The 19,879-nt window shown below is 44.4% G+C and overlaps 1 protein-coding gene across 1 annotated transcript in view; it reads left to right on the top strand.

Moving 5' to 3' along the window:
- LOC127570224 (1-phosphatidylinositol 4,5-bisphosphate phosphodiesterase beta-2-like) overlaps window positions 1-19,879 on the top strand; it is a 99,570-nt gene that overhangs the window by 53,053 nt on the left and 26,638 nt on the right. Inside the window, exons 19-23 of the mRNA XM_052015532.1 lie at window positions 1,669-1,823; window positions 7,515-7,682; window positions 12,667-12,766; window positions 16,398-16,502; window positions 19,418-19,506. Of these exons, the coding sequence (XP_051871492.1) occupies window positions 1,669-1,823; window positions 7,515-7,682; window positions 12,667-12,766; window positions 16,398-16,502; window positions 19,418-19,506 (617 nt within the window). The remainder of the gene's footprint in view (window positions 1-1,668; window positions 1,824-7,514; window positions 7,683-12,666; window positions 12,767-16,397; window positions 16,503-19,417; window positions 19,507-19,879) is intronic.

Raw genomic sequence — 19,879 nt, forward strand, 5'->3', positions numbered from 1 at the left:
AATTTCCAAGTCATGATGGGCAACTTCCAGGTGGTGGTGTCCCCATGCCTTTGTTGCCCTTGTCCTTCTAGCTGCTAGAGGTGGTGAGTTTCAAAGGTGCTGTCCAAGGAGTCTTGGTGAGTGGCTGCAGTGCATTGTGTAGACGGTACAAATTGCTACTACTGTGCGTCAGTGGTAGAGTGAGTGAATGGTTGTGGATGGGGTGCCTATCAAGTGGGTTGCTATGTCCTGTATGGTGTTGAGCTTCTTGAGTGTTGTTGAAGCTGGGTCGATAAAAGATTAATCATAGAGGTTAGGCAAAGCCTTATATGGCATGCCAAACAGAGTAAAACTAGTCAAATTTTTTATTTGATAGAACCTGACATTGAACCACATATTGGAACACGTGGCTGAAAACTTGCCTAGGTCGGTAGGGAGGAGGGAATGGTGCAAAGGTTTAGGGGGGGAAGTATGGGGACTGATGAAGATCCAGACACAAGGTGATGGAAATTGGTTATCTTGGAAATGAAAGGCCTTGTAGGGCAGAAAGATGAATAAACAAGTTTAAGCAGATGAATGAAGTAGATTAAAGAGCAAATTAATCAAATTGATGAGAGGTTAACTAAAGATAAAGATTAACAAAGGATTCAACAGGTGAACCAATGAGATTAATACAGGACAATGAGATTAATACAGGACAATGATAAAAATGAAGTTTAGTATGCTATTAAAGATAATAATGAGCAATGAGAGGTTAATTTGAAGAAGACTTAAAAATGAATAGGGCAATAGATTAAATAGAGTTAGCAATATGTTTTTATAAAAGAATTTCACAAAAAGGATTACTCAAAAATTAGGAAAAGGGTACCTCATGATAAATTGGTTTGGATAACAAAAGATTCAATGAACTCAAATTTGCACTTTGTTAGTACTTTGTATCTTAAATTAACAGCAATATAAAGCAATGGAAATACGGTTTCCAATATGTTTGAAGAGAGGGTCCCTTTCACATTGAGTATCTTTAAGATGGTTATTATCTTTAAGGCCTGTTGGTACCAGGGCACAATGGTATTTCAAATAATAAATTCTAGTATGGCAAACAGCATTTCACAGAAGCAACACACAAAATGCAGGAGGAACTCAGCGGGTCAGGCAGCATCTAAGGAGGGAAATGGACAGCTGATGTTTTGGGTCGAGATCCTTCAATAGAACATTGATGAAGGGTCTCGACCCAAAACGTTGACTGTCCATTTCCCTCCATAGATGCTGCCTGACCCAGAGTTCCTCCTGTATTTTGTGTGTTACTCCAGATTTTTAGCATCTGCAGTCTTTCTTGTGTCAGCATTTCACAGAAGAACTGGTAGAGGTGTCCCAATCCTGACTCTGTACTTGATGCCTTTGATGTTGTCTCCATATCTTTGACAGTGATCCTGTATATCTCAGATGCTGATTGTGCATCCTGATACTGATCTTGGGCTTTTGTTACTCAGCCTGTCCACCTGAAACTGATACAGGTGTCCCTGATGTTGATCCTGCACCCTGGACCACCATCTCTGACCTGGAATCCTGGAGACTAGTTACCGACTCTGCAGCTCTAAAACCAACCATATTCTTCAGACAACGTTCTTCAGTTTGATTAACTTTTTTCTGATTGAGATCTGATCATTTTCTCTGTTTTCTTTCCTTCAGATGTCCCCATGCAGTTGAACAATTCGTGCTTTGAATTCAACGGGCGGAGTGGCTATATTCTGAAGCATAAACTGCTGTGTTGTCCGGATAAGAAGTTTGACCCTTTCACTGCCGATCAGATAGATGTTGTTGCGCCAAACTCGTTGTCCATTTTGGTAAAGTTTGAATTTTATTTCACTTCAAGAGTTAATGATTTTACCTGCGTTCTACAAGTGAACTACAAAGCATTAAAGGGATCCCCTCTTCAAACACCATCTATTTTGGATACTGTATTTTCCTTGCAGGGGTCAGGGTATGGGATAAGACATATAACACTGAGATGAAAAGAAACCTCCTTGAAGAAGAGAAAGCAAGGTCTCGACCTGAAGCATTAACTATCCCTCTACCTGCACAGATACTGCCTGACCCACTGAGTTCCTCCAGCAGTTTAGTTTCGGCAGGAGGATAAATTTCTTCACTTGGGGGTGGTGAATCTTTGGATTACTTTACCAAAGAAGTCTGTAGTGGCCAAGTTGCTGAATACATTTAAGAATGAGATAGATAGACTTCTAGGCAGAAAAGGCATTAAAGGGGTGGGGAGAGAACACGGATATGGTATAGAGATAGAATTGCAGAGCAGGCTCAAAGGGCTGAATAGCTTACTGCAGTATCATAATTTGGATTAGCAGGTCAACCAATGCTTGGTTGATTTATGAATGTGGAGCCTCTTTCTTTGTGGGGCAACTATTTGTGATTGTCTCCAGTGTTGTGTCCTTGTGCCCATTGCAGTGAGGATGCAAGGGCTGCAGTTTGTTAATTCCTTTCTAGTTGGCTGCAAACAGTATTCTTATCCCAGCTGTTAATGTCTGTCCCATCTGGTACTTTGCTCTTAATACATTCACTTTGTCCCATGTATGAATACATTATGCTCCGAAACAAAGTGTGCACCTAAACACATAAGGTGATGCTAGGGCAACTAAAAGGTAGGTGTTCAGAAATGTCATACAGGCCAAAAAGTTAGTAGAGGGGCAGATTTTATTTTGGGTGGGGGATGGGTTGTTGATACCAGAGCTCAGGTGGATATGGATCCTTCAGGCGCCTGTACCTCCTCCCCAATGGTAGTAACGAGAAGAGGACATGTCCTGGATGGTGAGGGTCCTTAGTGATGGATGCCGCCTTCTTGAGGCACCACCTCTTGAAGATGTCCTCGATAGTGGGGAGGGTTGTGCCTGTGATGGAGCTGACTGAGTCTACAACCCTCTGCAGCCTCTTTCGATCCTGCACATTGGAGCCTCCATACCAGGCGGTGATACAACCAGTCAGAATGCTCTTCACTGTACATCTGTAGAAATTTGCAAGAGTCTTTGGTGACATACCAAATCTCCTCAAACTCCTACTGGAGCCACTGGCACGCCTTTTTTGTGATTGCATTAATGTGTTGGGCCCAGGATAGATCCACCGAGATGCTGACACCCAAGAACTTGAAGCTGCTTGCCCTTTCCACTGCTGACCCCTCAATGAGGAGTGGTATGTGTTCTCCTGACTTCCCCTTCCTGAAATCCACAATCAATTCCATGGTCTTGCTGACATTGAGTGCAAGGTTGTTGTTGCGATACCATTCAACCAGCCGATCTATCTCACTCCTGTACGTTGCCTCATCACCATCTGAGATTCTGCCAACAGTGGTGTCATCTGCACATTTATAGATGGCTTTTGAGCTGTGCCCAGGTTTTGAAGCTTGTTGATTAGTACTGAGGGGATGATGGTGTTGAACGCCGAGCTGTAATCAATAAACAGCGTCTGACGTATGTACTGCTGTTGTCTAGGTGCTCCAAAGCCGAGTGAAGCGCCAGTGAGACTATAGACCTGTTGTGGCGGTAGTACAAGGGAAAAGCAATAACAGAATGCAGAATATAGTGTCACAGTTACAGAGAAAGTGTAATGCAGGTAAACAATAAGGTGCAAGGCCATGATGAGGTAGATTGTGAGGTCAAGAGTCCATCTTATCGTTCAAGAGGTCTGTTCAATAGTCTTATAACAGTGGGATAGAAGCTGTCCTTGAGCTTGGTGGTATGAGTTTTCAGGCTTTTGTATCTTCTGCCTGATGGGAGAGGGGAGAAGAGAGAATGTCCGGGATGGGTGGGGTCTTTGATTATGTTGGCTGCTTTTCTTAGGCAGCGAGAAGTATAGAGAGAGTCCATGGAGGGGAGGCTGCTTTTCATTAGGTGCTGAGCCGTGTCTCTGTGTCCAGTGGCAGTACCTGGGTTGGAGCTCGCAAATGTGAGATCAAATGCTGATGTGTCTTCAGCCCCACTGTTTTGTTCTTCCTTCACTGCCTGGGCAGGATGAGGACTTTGTACTTAAATGGAGAAAGGCATATAGTTTGATTGAGGGAGAGCAGTAAGCCATCTGCAGGTTGTAAATTAGGAAGGATTAGGGTAAAGGGGAATGAGAGGAAGAGTGAGTACACATTCATGGATGAGAAACACTATGATGCTGGAGGCAGCATCTGTGGAGAAAAACAGGTGGTGAATGATTCGGGTCAGGACCCTTCTTTGGGACTGAAGATAGGAAAAGGAGAAGCCCAATATATAGGAGGGAAAAGCAGAGCAGTGATAGGTGGACAAAAGAGGGGAGGTGGGATGGGCACAAGGTGGTGATGGGTAGATGCAGGTAAGAGATAGTGATAGGTAGGTGCGGGGGAGGAGGGGAGAGCAGATCCACTGGGGGGATGGGTCAAAGGTAAGGAGGAAAAACGAAGGGTAGAAAAAAGAGAGAGAGGCTAGGAAAGGGAAGAAAAGAAGTGGCAATGGTTGGGGGTGGGTGTGCGAATTATTTGAAGTGGGAGAATTCAATGTTCATGCCGTTAGGCTGCAAGGTTCCAAGATGGAAAATGAGGTGCTGTTCCTCCAGTTTGCGCTTGGAATTCTCCTGGCAGTGGAGGAAGCCGAGGACTGACATATCTGTGATGGAGTGGGAAGGGGAGTTGAAGTGACTGGCAACGGGAAGATGCAGATTGTGGTTATGGACAGAGCGCAGGTGTTCTGCAAATTGGTTTTGCCTGTGTAGAGGAGGCCACACTGGGAGCACCAAATGCAGTAGATGATATCAAGGGAGGTGCAGGTAAATCTCTGTCTCACCTGAAAGGACTGTTTGGGTCCCTGGATGGAGGTGGTGTAGGGGCAGGTGTTGCACCTATGGCAGGGGCAGTGGAAAGTTCCCGGGGTGGGAACGGGATGGGTGGGGGGAGGGGAAGGAGTGAACTAGGGAGTCACAGAGAGATCGGTCACTACAGAAGGCAGAAAGGGGTGGGGAAGGGAAGATAGGCTTGGTGGTGGGGTCCCTTTGGAGATGGTGGAAGTGGCAGAGAATGATTTGTTGGATACGTAGGCTGGTAGGATGAAATGTGAAGACAAGGGGGACCCTACCCCTGTTGGGTCTGAGAGGTGTGGGGGTGAGAACAGAGGTGCGGTAAATGGCAGAGATGCAGGTGCGAGCTCTCTTGACTACAGTAGGGGGGATGCCATGGTTAGTAAAGAAGTTGGACATCTCGGATGTCCTGGATTGGAAAACCTCATCATGGGAGCAGATGCGGCAGACAGAGAAACTGAGAAAAAGGGATAGCGTCCTTGCAAGAGACAGGGTGGGAGGAGCTGTAATCGAGGTAGCTGTGGGCGTCAGTGGGTTTGTAGAAGATGTCGGTGGATGGAGACAGAGATGGAAAGATCGAAAGAGAGAGAGGTGTCAGAGATAGTCCGAGTGAATTGGAGAGCAGGGTGAAAATTCACGGCAAAATTTATGAAACTGTTGAGTTTCGCATGGGTACAAGAGGTGGCATCAATGCAGTCATTGATATAGTGGGGAAAGAGTTGAGGAATGGGGCCGGAGAAGGCTTGGAACAGAGACTGTTCAACGTAGCCAACAAAGAAGCAGGCATAGCTGGGTCCCATGGAAGTGCAATTTTTCTCCACGGATGCTGCCTGGCCTGCTGAGTTCCTCCAGCATTGTAGTGTTTCTCTAGATTCCAGCATCTGCAGTCCTTTGTTTCTCTACACATTCATGGCTTCAGCTCCACCAATGACCCTTGTTACAAAGACCAGCATCATCTATTTCATGAGGGTTGGAACATGGAAGTGTGCACTTTGCATTCATTTAGTTGCTGCCTCCTACATGAGAAGGAGAAGTGTATCATTGATGTCACTCACTCATTCTGAAGAAGTATGAGGCAATGTATCTGGAAACCCTCAAAGAGACAAGGGAACATACAATAAATGGTACAATACTGAAAAGAATAGAGGAATAGAAACTGTGAAGCATATTCAGTGATTCCTGAAGGTAGCTGGACAGGTAGATAAGATGTACAAGATATTTTTAATTTTTAGTCATGACAGATGAGATAAGAGCTAGAACATTCTGCCAGGATGGAACATTAGTCAGCTCCACCTGGAGTACTGTGCATAGTTCACCACAGTACAGAAAGTTGGTGATGGCACTAGGGAATATAGGATTTTACAAGTATACTTCAGGACCAAAGAATATTAGTTATAGGGAAAAATTAGCTGCACTGGGGAGGCTGACGAAGATTTAACTGAGATATATAAAGTCATGAGAGCCCTAAATAAAGTGGGAAGGGAAGAAAGGACTAATTTCCCTCAATGGTCAATATCTGGGCTATAGCTTAAATGTAATTAGCAGAAGGATTATTGAGGAGAAAATGTTTCAACCAAAGGTGAGGGGACATGGAGCTCACTGGTTGAACGGGCGGCTGAGGCAGCAACACTCGCCTATTTAACATGTATTTGGATATGCACTCTTGAAGCATTGTTCCGTGAAAGTCCACACCCTTGGGAAAGGAATCTGTAGTAGATAAATACCATAGAATTTTATATTATCTTTGTCTTTTGGGTTTTATTAATTGTGTTGCTCTACAAAAGGGACCTTTTTGTTAATTTCATTTTTGGGGCTTATTGGATTCTGTGTATTAACAGTTAGGACATCAATGGTGTTGTAGTTAGGATGCTCCATTTAGAGTTAGTGGTGGCCAATGCAGATGTGAATAATCAAGGAAATATTCAAGCTACAAAGCAAGTTAATGCCAAGAGCTGGAAGGAAGGATTAGGCTAGATAGGTCTTTCCCGGCTGGCACAGGCACAATAAATCTGTGTGTTGCAGATTTTGATGATTCCACGTGTCTCCCATTGTTGAGTAGTTGGAAATCTGTGCACACTTTGAATATGGATATGAAGCTTGCAATAATGCTAAGCACATGAGGTGAAGTAGGTGGACATTGGATATGAGCCCTAATTGTTAGGGTTGTTGAGAGATAAGTGATGAGGATATGTGCACTGATGCTAATAATGCAGCTGCTAGGATATGGCATTAGAAGATGCACACATTGTCCTTGACCACTCATATGAGATTAACAAACTCGATCCAGCACTGTAAGCCTATCCTTGCAGCTACATCCCAGGCATTGGCCTGCCTGGCTGTCTATCTCACAGCTACATAAGGAGCTGAATGATCTCCAGAGGATTTCCCTGCCTTTGTGCTTCTTCAGTCAGGACCATGCAGCATCAAAGTAAATCCTTAGTGTTCCTTGTCTTCTGTAGTGAGCCCTTCCACAGGTTACGTTACACTGAATGGCTGCTGCCATCTATTCCAACCTCAGTGCACCTCCCCTTTAAGATAGTTTTGAATAGAAGAGATCAGCTGCAACCCCTCATGGTCCTGTGACCTGTGCTTATGCAGGATGAAAGAACATGGTGGGCTTGCAGGCTGCCACTGGGTTGCTGTTTGCATTGCACTGAATGGCTTGGGTTAACCATGCATTGTGATCCTAATTTAACCCTTGGTATTTCCTATTACAGATTATATCTGGGCAATTTCTGTCGGATCGGAACTCTAGATTCTATGTCGATGTGGAATTGTTTGGACTCCCCAATGATCCTAAACAGAAGTTCAAGACGAAATTGACCCTTGAGCAAAATTCCATCAATCCTCAGTGGAGGGATGAGGAACCCTTTGTTTTTGAAAAGGTACAATGTTGAAGAGGGTGGTATTGTAACACAAACACATTGTTTCCTCCCGCAGCTACAGGTCGGCCCCAGAACCCAAGTGAACGGGATCATTAGTCCCTAGCCCCATTCACACATGAGCCAGACACATGGGACCCCAGCCCCCAAATGATACAAGCTCATGATACCCAGTCCCCTTGCTAACTAGGCTCATTAGGCCTAGCTCTCTATGTGAACATGTTAAGGGATTCCAGATCCACTGGATGTATGAGACAAGCTCCACCCCAGTCCCTATACTAACCAGACTCATTAAACAACAGTCCTATACTAACCAGACTCACTAAACCCCAGTCCCCATACTAACCAGACTCATTTAAACAACAGTCCTATACTAACCAGACTCATTAAACCCCAGTCCCTATACTAACCAGACTCATTAGACACAAATCTCTATGAGCCAGGTTTATGAGACAGTGTCGACGATGAGACAACTATTAGACCCTTGCTCTCTTTCCCATGAGAGCCAGCTCATTAGACAAGTGAGCCGTCCTCCATACGAGTTGGCATTGGATCCCAATCCTCTTGCTAGAACATGAGAGGGGTGAGCCAGTCAACCCACACCTCTCCTCCTGAGCCTGCCCCACCAATTAACAAGGTTATGGCTGATCCACTCTTAGCCTCAACACTAGTTCCCTGCTCTCTCCCAGACCCCTCGACTCCCATGAGGTTCAAATGCCTTTTCATCGATTCAATGACTCTGCCAACAGCTCTCTGTGGTAAAGCATTCTGAAAAGTCATGATCCTCTGAGAAGAATTCTTCCTCAGCTTCAGCTTAAATGGGCAATCCTTTCCTCTGAAACTAAGTCCCCTAGTTCTACATAACCCTGCAAGGGAAACATCCCCTCAGCATCCACCTTGTCAATTCTCCTCAAAATTTTAACTGTTTCAATAAAATCATCTTGCATTCTTCTAAACTCTAATGATATAAGCCCAATCTGCTCAACCTTTCTACACGTGTTAACCCCTTCATTCCAGGAATCAGATTCTCCAGGTGCCGTGTAATATTGCATCAAAACTCCCATACATGTACTGTATACTCCTTGTAATAAAAGCCAACACTTCATTTGCCTTCCTAACTACTTGCTGTACCTGCATACTAATTTCTGTGTTTCATGCATTAGAACCCTCTGATCCCCTTGTACCACAATGTTTGTAATCTCACTCCACTGAAATTTTTTTTTCATTTTCCTTTCCAAAGTGCTAACCTCACACTGCCCATGTGCACAGGCTCATCAGATCCCAGTATATAAGACACCAGTCCCAAACCTCATGTGAGCTGGGATCCACAGACTCCAGCCCAAGCGAGCCAGGCTCCTGAGATCCCAGACCTCAGTGCCAGTGTGCCTAAGCAGCATGTGACCTAGATCATTGGACTCCTGACCCATCTGAGAAGGCTCGTTTGACCTCAGCCTTTGTATAGAGCTGCTGCCTCACAGCTCCAGAGACCTGGGTATGAACTTGTCCTCTTGTGCTACATTTTAAAAACATCAGTCACAAAGCAAAGAGTGTGGCTGATAAAGCAATGTGTTGACAATATTTGTTATTATATCAATGTGAAAAGGGCTAACTATTATAGAGGTGGCACAGCTAGTAGCAATGCTGCCTCAAAGCTCCAAAGACCTGGATTTGATCCTGACTTCTGATGCTGTCTGCGTGAAGTTTGCACGTTCTCCCTGTGACAATGCGGGTTTCCTCCAAGTGCTCTGGTTTCCTCCAACATTGCAAAGATGTACGGGTTGGTAGGATAATTGGCACCAGTAAATTTCCCCAAGTGTGTAGGTGGATGGTAGAATCTGGGGGAGTTGATGTCAGCAGAATAAAGAATTAGTGTAAGTGGGTGGTTTATGGTCGGTGTGAACTTGGTGGGCCAGAGGGCATTTTTCTGTGCTGTGTGACTCCATGAGATTCCCACATGAGCCTTACATTAGAGTTTAGCCCTGGTCTTTGTGTGAGCTGGCTCATTTGACCCCAGACCCCCATTCCAATGTGGACTGGGTTAACTAGAGCTCAACAGCAGTCAGCAAGTGGACGATAAGTTGCAGTTTGAGATAGAAAAAGCATGCCAGTGACAATGTGAAGATAATTATGGGGGATTTTAACATGAAGGTGGACTGGGAAATCCAAAATGGCAGTAGTACTCAGGAGAGGGAGTTTGTGGAATGTCTAAGGGACGTTTTTCTAGAGCAACTTGTTGAAGAGCCCACCAGGGGATCGGCTGTTTTGGATTGGGTGCTGTGTAATGAACCGGAGGTGATTAGGGAACTAAAGGTAAAGGAACCACTGGGAACCAGTGATCACAATATGATTGAGTTCAGTTTCAAGTTTGAGAAGGAGAAACTGGTAACTGGTGTATCGATATTTCAGTGGAACAAAGGAAATTACAATGGTATGAGAGAGCAGTTGGCCCTAATTGATTGGAAGAGTAAGCTGGCTGGAGGGACGGCAGAGGAGAAATGGAAGGAATTTCTACAGGAAATAAGGAAATTGCAGGATAGATATATTCCAAGAAAAAAGGTTTTTAATGGAAAAAAGGCACAAATGTGGATAACGAGAGAGGTGAAGGCTAAAATAAAAGCAAAAGGGGCGGCGTACAAAGAAGCAAAAATTAGTGGCAAAACAGAGGACTGGGAAACTTTTAAAAACCTGCAGAGAGAAACTAAGAAGGTCATTAGGAAAGAAAAGAGGAATTATGAAAGGAAGTTGGCGGATAACATTCGAAAGGATACTAAGGGTTTTTTTAAATACATAAGGTGTAAAAGAGAGACACGGGTTGATATAGGACCAATCGATAACAGTGCAGGAGCTATTATAATGGACGATAGAGAGATGGCAGAGGAATTGAATGAATATTTTGCATCGGTCTTCACCATGGAGGACATCACAATGTGCCGGTTAGTCAGGAGTCTCACGAAATGGAATTGAGTTCAGTTACGATTACTAGGGAGAAGGTGCTAGGAAAACTAAATGGACTAAAGACTGATAAGTCTCCCGGACCGGATGAGGTGCATTCCCAGGTTCTGAAGGAGGTGGCTTTAGAGATAGCGGAGGCATTGGCGATTATTTTCCAGAAATCGATAGATTCAGGCGTGGTTCCGGAGGACTGGAGGGTCGCAAATGTAGTTCCGTTGTATAAGAAAGGAGGGAGGCAGCATAAAGGAAATTACAGACCTATTAGTCTGACGTCAGTGGTGGGAAAGTTATTAGAATCTATCCTCAAAGACGGGGTTACAGAATACCTAGAGGCGCAGGGCACGATAGGTCCTAGCCAACATGGTTTTGTGAAGGGAAGATGCTGCCTGACCAACCTATTGGAGTTTTTTGAAGAAATCACAGGCAAGGTGGATAAGGGAGAGGCGGTAGATGTTGTGTATTTAGACTTTCAAAAGGCCTTTGATAAGGTGCCTCACAAGAGACTGATTAATAAGATGAGAGGTCATGGAATTACGGGTAGGATAACAGAATGGGTGGAGCATTGGCTGGTTGGCAGGAAGCAAAGAGTGGAAATAAAAGGATCTCGTTCTGGTTGGTTACCGGTTACTAGTGGTGTGCCGCAGGGGTCGGTGTTGGAACCGCTCCTTTTTACCTTGTACATTAACGATTTGGATGATGGAATAAATGGTTTCGTGGCTAAGTTTGTGGATGACACCAAGATAGGGGGAGGAGTAGGGAGTATTGAAGAGATAGGAAGGTTGCAGAGGGACCTAGACAGTTTAGGAGAATGGGCAAGGAAATGGCAGATGAGATTCAATGTAGGGAAATGTGCAGTTGTACACTTTGGAAGCAGAAATAAGCGGGCAGATTATTATCTAGGAGGAGAGAAAATCCAAAGCACGGAAGTACAAAGGGACTTGGGGGTACTCGTGCAGGATACCTTAAAGGTTAACCACCAGGTCGGATCGGTGGTAAAGAAAGCGAATGCTATGTTGGCATTCATTTCGAGAGGTATAGTGTATAAAAGTAAGGAAGTGTTGATGAGGCTCTACGGGGCACTAGTGAGGCCTCATTTGGAATATTGTGCGCCGTTTTGGGCCCCACATCTTAGGAGGGATGTGTTGACATTGGAGAGGGTTCAGAGGAGATTTACGAGGATGATTCCAGGAATGAAAGGGCTTAAGTATGAGGAGCGTTTGTCGGCTCTTGGACTGTACTCGCTGGAGTACAGAAGAATGAGAGGGGACCTCATAGCGACATTTAAAATATTGATAGGAAAGGACAGAGTAAATGTGGCTAGGCTGTTTCCCTTGGTGGGTGAGTCCAGGACCAGAGGGCACAATCTTAAAATTAGAGGGTACAGTTTCAAAACAGAGATGAGGAAAAATTTCTTTAGCCAGAGGGTGGTGAATTTGTGGAACTCCTTGCCACGGACAGCAGTGGAAGCCAGATCAGTGGGGGCGTTCAAGGAGGAGATAGATAGATAGATATCTAAATAGTCAGGATATGAAGGGATTTGGGGATAAGGCCGGTAATTGGGATTAGAATAGTTTTTTCTTTTCTTCTTCCCCCATTCCTCATTTCTATTTCCCTTTCCTTGGAGCAGACTCGATGGGCCGAATGGCCTGCTTCTGCTCCCTTGTCTTGTGATCTTGTGATCTTGTGAACCTCATTTGTGTTTAGAGAAACTTTCCATTTGGAACTTGCTCCACCTTGTGAGATCCCTATTCAAGGTGGAGGGCCAGGTTGCTCAGATCTCCCCATCAGGAAAATCTCAGTCCGGACAGGCGTGGTAATGCCAGCGGCTAATCAGGGCGATGGGCTGCTCAAGGATAAGCTGGCCCATAACTGAGGCCACCCTCAATGTTAACTGTATGTTCAGACCTCTCACCCTGCTGGTTCACCGCCCAGCTCCACAAAGACGGCTTCTGATTTCAGTCTCTCGGTTGATCTAGCTGTCTGTTTGGGAATTACTCTTCGGCTGCTGTTTAATCAGACACTTCCTGACTTGCAGATCCTTGTGCCAGAGCTGGCTTTTGTAAGAATTGCCACGTATGAAGAAAGTGGAAAATTCATTGGACACAGGATTCTTCCAGTTACTGCCATCCAAACAGGTACTCCAGGCGTAGATGCTTCCCGTCATTATATTGACTGATCATACACTCCCAAATTATAATTCATGCCGATTCTCCATATTCCCAGATGTTACATGGTTGCATTTGCATGGATGTTCCCCAGATTCACATAAAGTTATAAGATAAGACAAGATATATTTATTAGTCACATGTACATCGAAACACACAGTGAAATGCATCTTTCGCGTAGAGTGTTCTGGGGGCAGCCCCCAAATTTTGCCACGCTTCCAGCACCAACATAGCATGGCCACAACTTCCTAACCCGTACATCTTTTGGAATGTGGGAGGAAACTGGAGCACCCGTAGGAAACCCACGCAGACACAGGGAGAACGTACAAGCTCCTTACAGACAGTGGCCGGAATTGAACCCAGGTCACTCGCACTGTAACAGCATTACACTAACTGCTACACTACACAAGAGACTGCAGGTGCTGGAATCTGGAGCAATACACAAGGTGCTGAGGAACTCAGTGGGTCAGGCAGCATCTATGGAGGGAAATGAACAGTCGACATTTTGGGTCGAGGCCCTTCATCTGGACTGTAAAGAAAGAGGGGAGATAGCCAGTATAAAAGGTGGAAGGAAGGGGTGGTGCAAGAGCTGGTAGGTGATAGGTGGATCCAGGTGAGGGGGGTGATCGGCACTTGAGGGAGGTGATATGTATACTACTTACAAATATAGACCATATTCCGTCCATATTTCCCGTACTCCCATGAGCATTCTTAAACTCCAAGAACACATGACATGGATATTCCCGACAATCACAGACACAATGCATAATGTTCTCTGGATTCCCACATTACAGGGACATTCTCCAAACTTCCAGCCAGCTCACATGAAGACCAGGGCTGAACTCAAATGTTAGGCTCATGTGGGATCTTATAGCATGGAAAAATGCCCACTAAGGCCGTGCCAACTATTAACCACCTACTTACATGGATAATCCCCATACCATAATTCAGGGACATGCCAACATAATCCAAGAGCAAGTTGCATGGATATTCTTTAGATTGTTTTTCCACATAACAGAGACATACCCTAAACTCAAGAACTCATTACATGGATATTCTCTAAACTCCTAGACTACATTCCATGGATATTTCCTACACGACCAGTACACATTACAGGTACTAGTCCACATTATATGGATATTATTCAGGCTCTTAAGCAGAATTACATGGCATTTCCAGGCTCCTGACATGGATATTACTGACACATTCAGACTTCACTGCTTGAACATTCTCTCGATTCTCACACCACACTATAAGCATAGGGGTAGTCTATTAATCCCCCTCAAACCTGCCCCGCCATTCAATAGGATCATGGCTGCTCTGATTGCCTGAACATCTACTCTTGTGGACTGTTTAATTACATGGATGTCCCACAGACTCCCAGAGCAGATTTTTCACACTCGCAGATCTTAACACATTGACTTACCACAGATTCCCAAATCACTATGGACATTCCCTACATACCCAGAACGTTATATGGGCGTTCTCTATAATCCCAGACCACAATACATGGACATTTCCCAGATAACCACACTCCATTATACAGATAGTCCCTAGACTCCCAGACCATATTACATGAATTGGAGCAAAAAACTACAGATGCTGGAAATTAAACAAGAATACAGAATGCTGGAGAAACTCAGCAAGTCGAGCAGCATTTGTGGAGAGAGAAACTGAGTTAATATTTTGGGTCAAGACCCTTTATCTGATCTGTATAATTGAGAAAGCAATTTAAGTTGTAGAGACTGAGAGCGGTGGAGAAAAGAAAGGGAATGTATCTGATAAAGGACAGACCAAAGTCCTCAAAGTAACTTCAGAGTAGTCTCTAAACTGGTTCTACCTGCCCATCATCTCTCCCTTATCTGGTTCCACTTTTCACCTACCAGCTGTTGTCTCTACCTTCCTCCTCCTTCTGCTCCACTTGGCTCCATCTGCCCATCATCTCCCTACTCACTTGGTTCCACCTATCATCTGCCATCTCCTGCCTCACCCCTCCCCCTCACCTCTTTATATCAGCTACCTCCTTTCTACACTCTCAATCCTGATGCAGGGTCTCAACCCGAAACGTTGACCATCCCTTTGCCTCCATGGATGCTGCCTGACCTACAGAGTTCCTCCAGCAGTTTGCTTTTTGTCTTCAAAGTAACAATTATTTCAAAAACTGTCAGTCAGAGAGAAAAGGAAAGAAAGCATTTGAAACCAAGGGGGGGGGGGGGGGGGGAAGGGAGAGAGAGAGAGTGAGAGAGAGTGAGAGAGAGAGAGAGAGAGAGAGAGAAATGTGGATTAACTGAAATTGGTAAATTCAATATTAAATTCTGAAGACTGCAAGGTGGCCAGATGAAGGAGTTGTTCCTTGAGGTTACGTTGAGTATCACTAGGACAACGTAGGAGGCAGAAGTCAGAGGGGTCAGAAGCAGACTGGGATGGGGAATTGAAGAAACAATTAGAAGCTCAGAGTCGCCCCTGTGGACTGATCAGACATGTTCTGCAAAGCAGTCACCAAATGTGCATTGGTTTCTCCAATACCGAGTGAGTGTTGAGTGCAGTGCACTAGAGTGGAAGAAATGCAGTGAATCACTGCTTCAGCTGGAGAGGCTGTTTGGATCCCTGGATGATGGAGGGGAAGCGGAGAAAAGGACAGGTGTTGCATTTCCCTTAGGTTGCATTGGAAAGTGGCGTAAGAAAGGGAGTGGTTTGTGCAGATGGAAGAGTGAATCAGGGAGTAGTGGAGGGAACAGTCCCCTTCAGAATGCTGCAAGAGGAAGATGTCTCTTGGCATCGCAAATTACAGAAAATGTTAAACATGAAGGACTGATGAGGTGGGTTGTGAGGGAAAAGGCAAACCCTATCCTTGCTCTGCCTGGGAGGTGAGGCAGAAGTGAAGGAAATGAGTCTCTCAATTACTTCTCCTTTATCAATTATGGTAGAGGGGAAGACATGATTAAGGAAAGAGGAAGACATCTCAAATGCACTGGAGTGGAAAATCTCATCATCAGAGCAGATACGACAGAGAAGGTGGGAAATGAAATGGAGTCTTTACAGGAAGCAGAGTGGGAGGAGGTGTAGCAGAGAAAGCTGTGGGACTTTGTGGTCCAGAACCCACCAACACAGTTGACTCTTAACTGCCTCCCTAGTTCAGGGCAAGCAGGGTTGGACAATAAATTCTGTCATTGCCAGCAATGTCCACATCCTATGAAACACCACGTAAAATAAAAATGACCCAGATTCCCAGGTGACACTCCTGAACTCCATTTCATGGATATATCACGTGATTCCACCATGGTTTATGTGAACATTACCCACATTATTATATACAGAAAACATTGGAAATACTCATCAGGTCACACAGCATCTGTGAAGAAAGAAACTCCTAATGTTTAAAGTCAATCTTGAAAGGTCATTGACCTGAAATGTTAACTCTGTTTCTTCCTTCACAGATGCATTTTCTGGTTTTATTTCACATTTCCAGCATCTGTGTTTGTTTCCTTTCCCACAACATAATTTACCTTCCCCTATCCCCTAACTCCCCCATCCCTAAGTCCTGCTCAACCTTTTCCTGCTGTGTAATGTGTCTGAGTGAGGTGTTCCTTCTCTCCGACAGGATATCACCATATTGGCCTGCGGAATGAGGCTAACCAACTGCTCACCATGCCAACACTGTTTGCTTATATTGAAGTGAGGGACTACGTGCCTCATACCTGGGCAGGTGAGGTGGATCATTGCACTGCAAGCTCACATCTCATGCATCTCCATACTTTCTTGATGTTACTGCAACAGGTGCGGGGTTCGCTCCATATTCAACCGTACCTGCCCCTTAAGATCTACTCAGGTATAAACCGGGTCTGATCACTTGTATTTCCTGAGCTGGAGGCAGTGACATGAGTTGGACTCGAAATCGATGCCTGATGAAGGTACTTACAGCTCAGGCTGAAGTCCCTCATCCACGGGCTGTCGGCAGAAGTGATCGCCTGACTGTGGAACTAAGCTGACTCCCAGCAAAGCACTGTGCAATGTTCCCTTCCACTTCCTTACTAAGTCAAACTTGACACCCAGAAATCAGTCTTCTATCCAAGACGAGTACTTTCACTGCTCTCTGACTGTGTCTTGGTTAACACAATTGTCACCCATTTACATCAGATAATCTGATCTGATAACGTGAATGCTGAGCCAGCACTGCACGACACAAATGTCTTGGCAGAACATGCACCTGTGCATCGTTAGGGACAGTCAGGCTTGGGTTGGGTCGTTGAACTATACCTGCCCTGGGTGTGATGCTGTGTGAGGGGCTGGACGGAAGTGCTTCCGGGAATCGGTTTCACATTTGTATTGGTACCATGGTCAGGTAGAGACTTCAGCCCATGGGAAATGAATGAGAGACTTTAAATCGGGCTGGGAGGACCTTTCTCAAGATGGATGTCAAGTCTGACTCTGTGTCAGTGGCTGGCTGCGATATCTCCAAATGTCTCAGGGTCAGGTAAGGAAAATACTTACTCCTGCACCAGCCCCGGAATGGTTTATTGGGAGCCTTACTCTGTATGTAAACCTGGCTGTACCTGGCCTGTGTGTGACAGGGTGCTGATACAGTTTTAACTCCATATCAAACCAATGTGATTGGTCCCTGGGAGTGTTTGAAGAGATATCAAGGAACTTTATCCAATATCCAATATGGTTTTCCTGCCCTGCAAGTGTTTAATGGACATTCCAGAGGAAATCCGACTGCATCTAATGTGATATTCCTGCTATGAAGTGCTTAATGTGCCAATGCAGAGGGAACTTGACACAGTATAGGAGTGTTTGATGGGAGAATATAGAAGGAGGCTTAATCTGTATATAAATTGTGCTGCATCTCTGTTCTGGGAGTTCTTGGTAGGGCATTATGAAGGAAGCTTTACTTTAAATCAAACTTCTAGATATTTTTGAGAATGTGGCAAGAAGGGTGAATAAAGTGCATTTAGATTTCCAAAGGCATTCGATAAGATGCCACATGTAGGTTACTACAAAATGTGGTGCTAGGAGTAATATATTAACATTGATAAAGGATTGTCTGGCAACAGAAAACAGCATCAGGATAAATGGTATTTTTCAACTGTAACTAGTGGGTTTACAGCAGCATCAGTGCAGGAGTCTCAACTGTTTATAACCCTTATTAATGACAGGTGAACGGGCAGGCTTTATTTACTGTCAGTATAAAAGTGTGGAAAAGAAAGTGTGAGGAGGACACAAAGATTTTGCAAAGGGATTATAGCTACGTGAGTGGACAAAAATATCACAAAGTATAATGTGGGGAAATGTTAGCCAGGAAGAATGGATTGCAGAATGTTGTTTCAATGGATAGATTCTACAGAATGCTGCCATACAGAGGCATCTGAGTGTACTTGCACTTGAAACACACAGTCAGTATGCAGGTATACCAAACTGAAACGAAGGCAAATGGAATATTGGTTATATTGCAAACAGAATGGAGTGAAAAAGTAAGGAAGTCTTACCACGGCTGTACTGAGCATCTGTGAGACCACACCTGGACAACTGCTTGCTGTTTTAATCTCCTTACTTAAGAAGGATTACACTTGCCTTGGCGACATATCAGAGAAGGTTTACTGGGTTGACGGCTGGGAATGAAGGGGTTGTTTTTTAAGGAAAGGTTATGTTGGTTGGGCTAAATGCATAGATGTTTAGCAGAATCTTACTGAAACCTAGAAGATTCTGATGGGTCTTGACAGGAAAGGTGGTGAGAGGATGCTTCCCCTTTGTAAGGGAATCTAGAACTAGGGGTGTCCGTTTTAAGATGAGGAATTTCTTCCCTCTGAGGTTTGTGACTCTTTGGAATCTCTACCCCAGAGAGCTGTGTATGTCCAGTCATTAAATATATTTATCAAAGGTTGAGAGAGAGTTTTGGGCTACAGGTAAATCTGTTAAAGCAGGGAAAAAACCCAAGATCAGATCAGCCATGACCTTACAGAATGGTGAAGCAGGCTTGAGGCTCGTTATAGCCTCCTAGTGCTCCCGTTTCTTTGTTTTTGCCCTGGCTGTTTAATGGGACAAGTTGGATGAAGTTTACCCTCTCTCCAACTTGTTCTGCATCTTCTCTGGGATATTTGATGGGACAACGAAGAACATATATCTAATGTATCTAATATCTGCTGCATTGCTCCTAGATGTGTTTATGGCAGTGTAGAGGGAACTTTACTTTGTATTAAGGGCCCGCTATGGAGCAAGTATCACTCTCTATTGAATATTTGTTGTCACTACTCAGGGTATTATTGTTAGGGCAGGGAAAAGGAAGTTTTACTCTGAATCAGGGTATGTTGTTTTTGCATTACAGTTATCAATGACACAGTATGGAGGGAGCTTTATTCTGTGTCTAACCTATGTTGAACATGTGCTGGGACAGCATAAAGGGAACTTTACTTTGTATCGAATAAATACCGTACACGCCCTTGAGACGTTTTGGTTCCTTGTACCATTGATTGGAAATAAGATAGTGGTTTGGAGATTGTTGGGGAGTAGTGGAAAAAGGAATGATATCTTTTGAAAGAGGCAGTGCATTAATGCTTTTCACACACTTGTTCCTTTCTACACAATCATGGGTTAGAACACTCAATGTTGTGCTTCTCTTTGCAGATTTAACAAAGGCTTTGACTGACCCAATAAACTTTGTCCGGAGGATGAACATCCAATCAGAGCAGGATTCATCAGCAGCTTGTAGTAAGGTAATGGGTAGCAGGGCAGGGAGATGCATGAGATTAAGTGTGTTGGCTGTGGGGTTTGGGATACATGGGATTGAGTGTGTTACTCTGGGCTGGATATCTGCAGGTATGAGAATATTGCTTGTGATACTTTATTTCATACATTATTCTGATGAAAAAGTGGGAAAGGTGATGAAGGATGTTGTAACATCCATTTCATCTTCTAAAGAACAAGCCTCCTTACCAGATAAGTAATTACCAGACCATTTAATATCTAACTTAAGTGTATAGACTCTTTTAAGTTGCGATTATAACACTTGCCTTTTGTCTGGTGTAAGGTAAGTTGGGGGGCTGATGTTGACTGATGGATATGTTAGAATGGCACTGAAAGGTCCCT

The sequence above is a fragment of the Pristis pectinata genome, chromosome 1 (genome assembly GCF_009764475.1).
Source record: "Pristis pectinata isolate sPriPec2 chromosome 1, sPriPec2.1.pri, whole genome shotgun sequence".
Taxonomy (NCBI): domain Eukaryota; kingdom Metazoa; phylum Chordata; class Chondrichthyes; order Rhinopristiformes; family Pristidae; genus Pristis; species Pristis pectinata.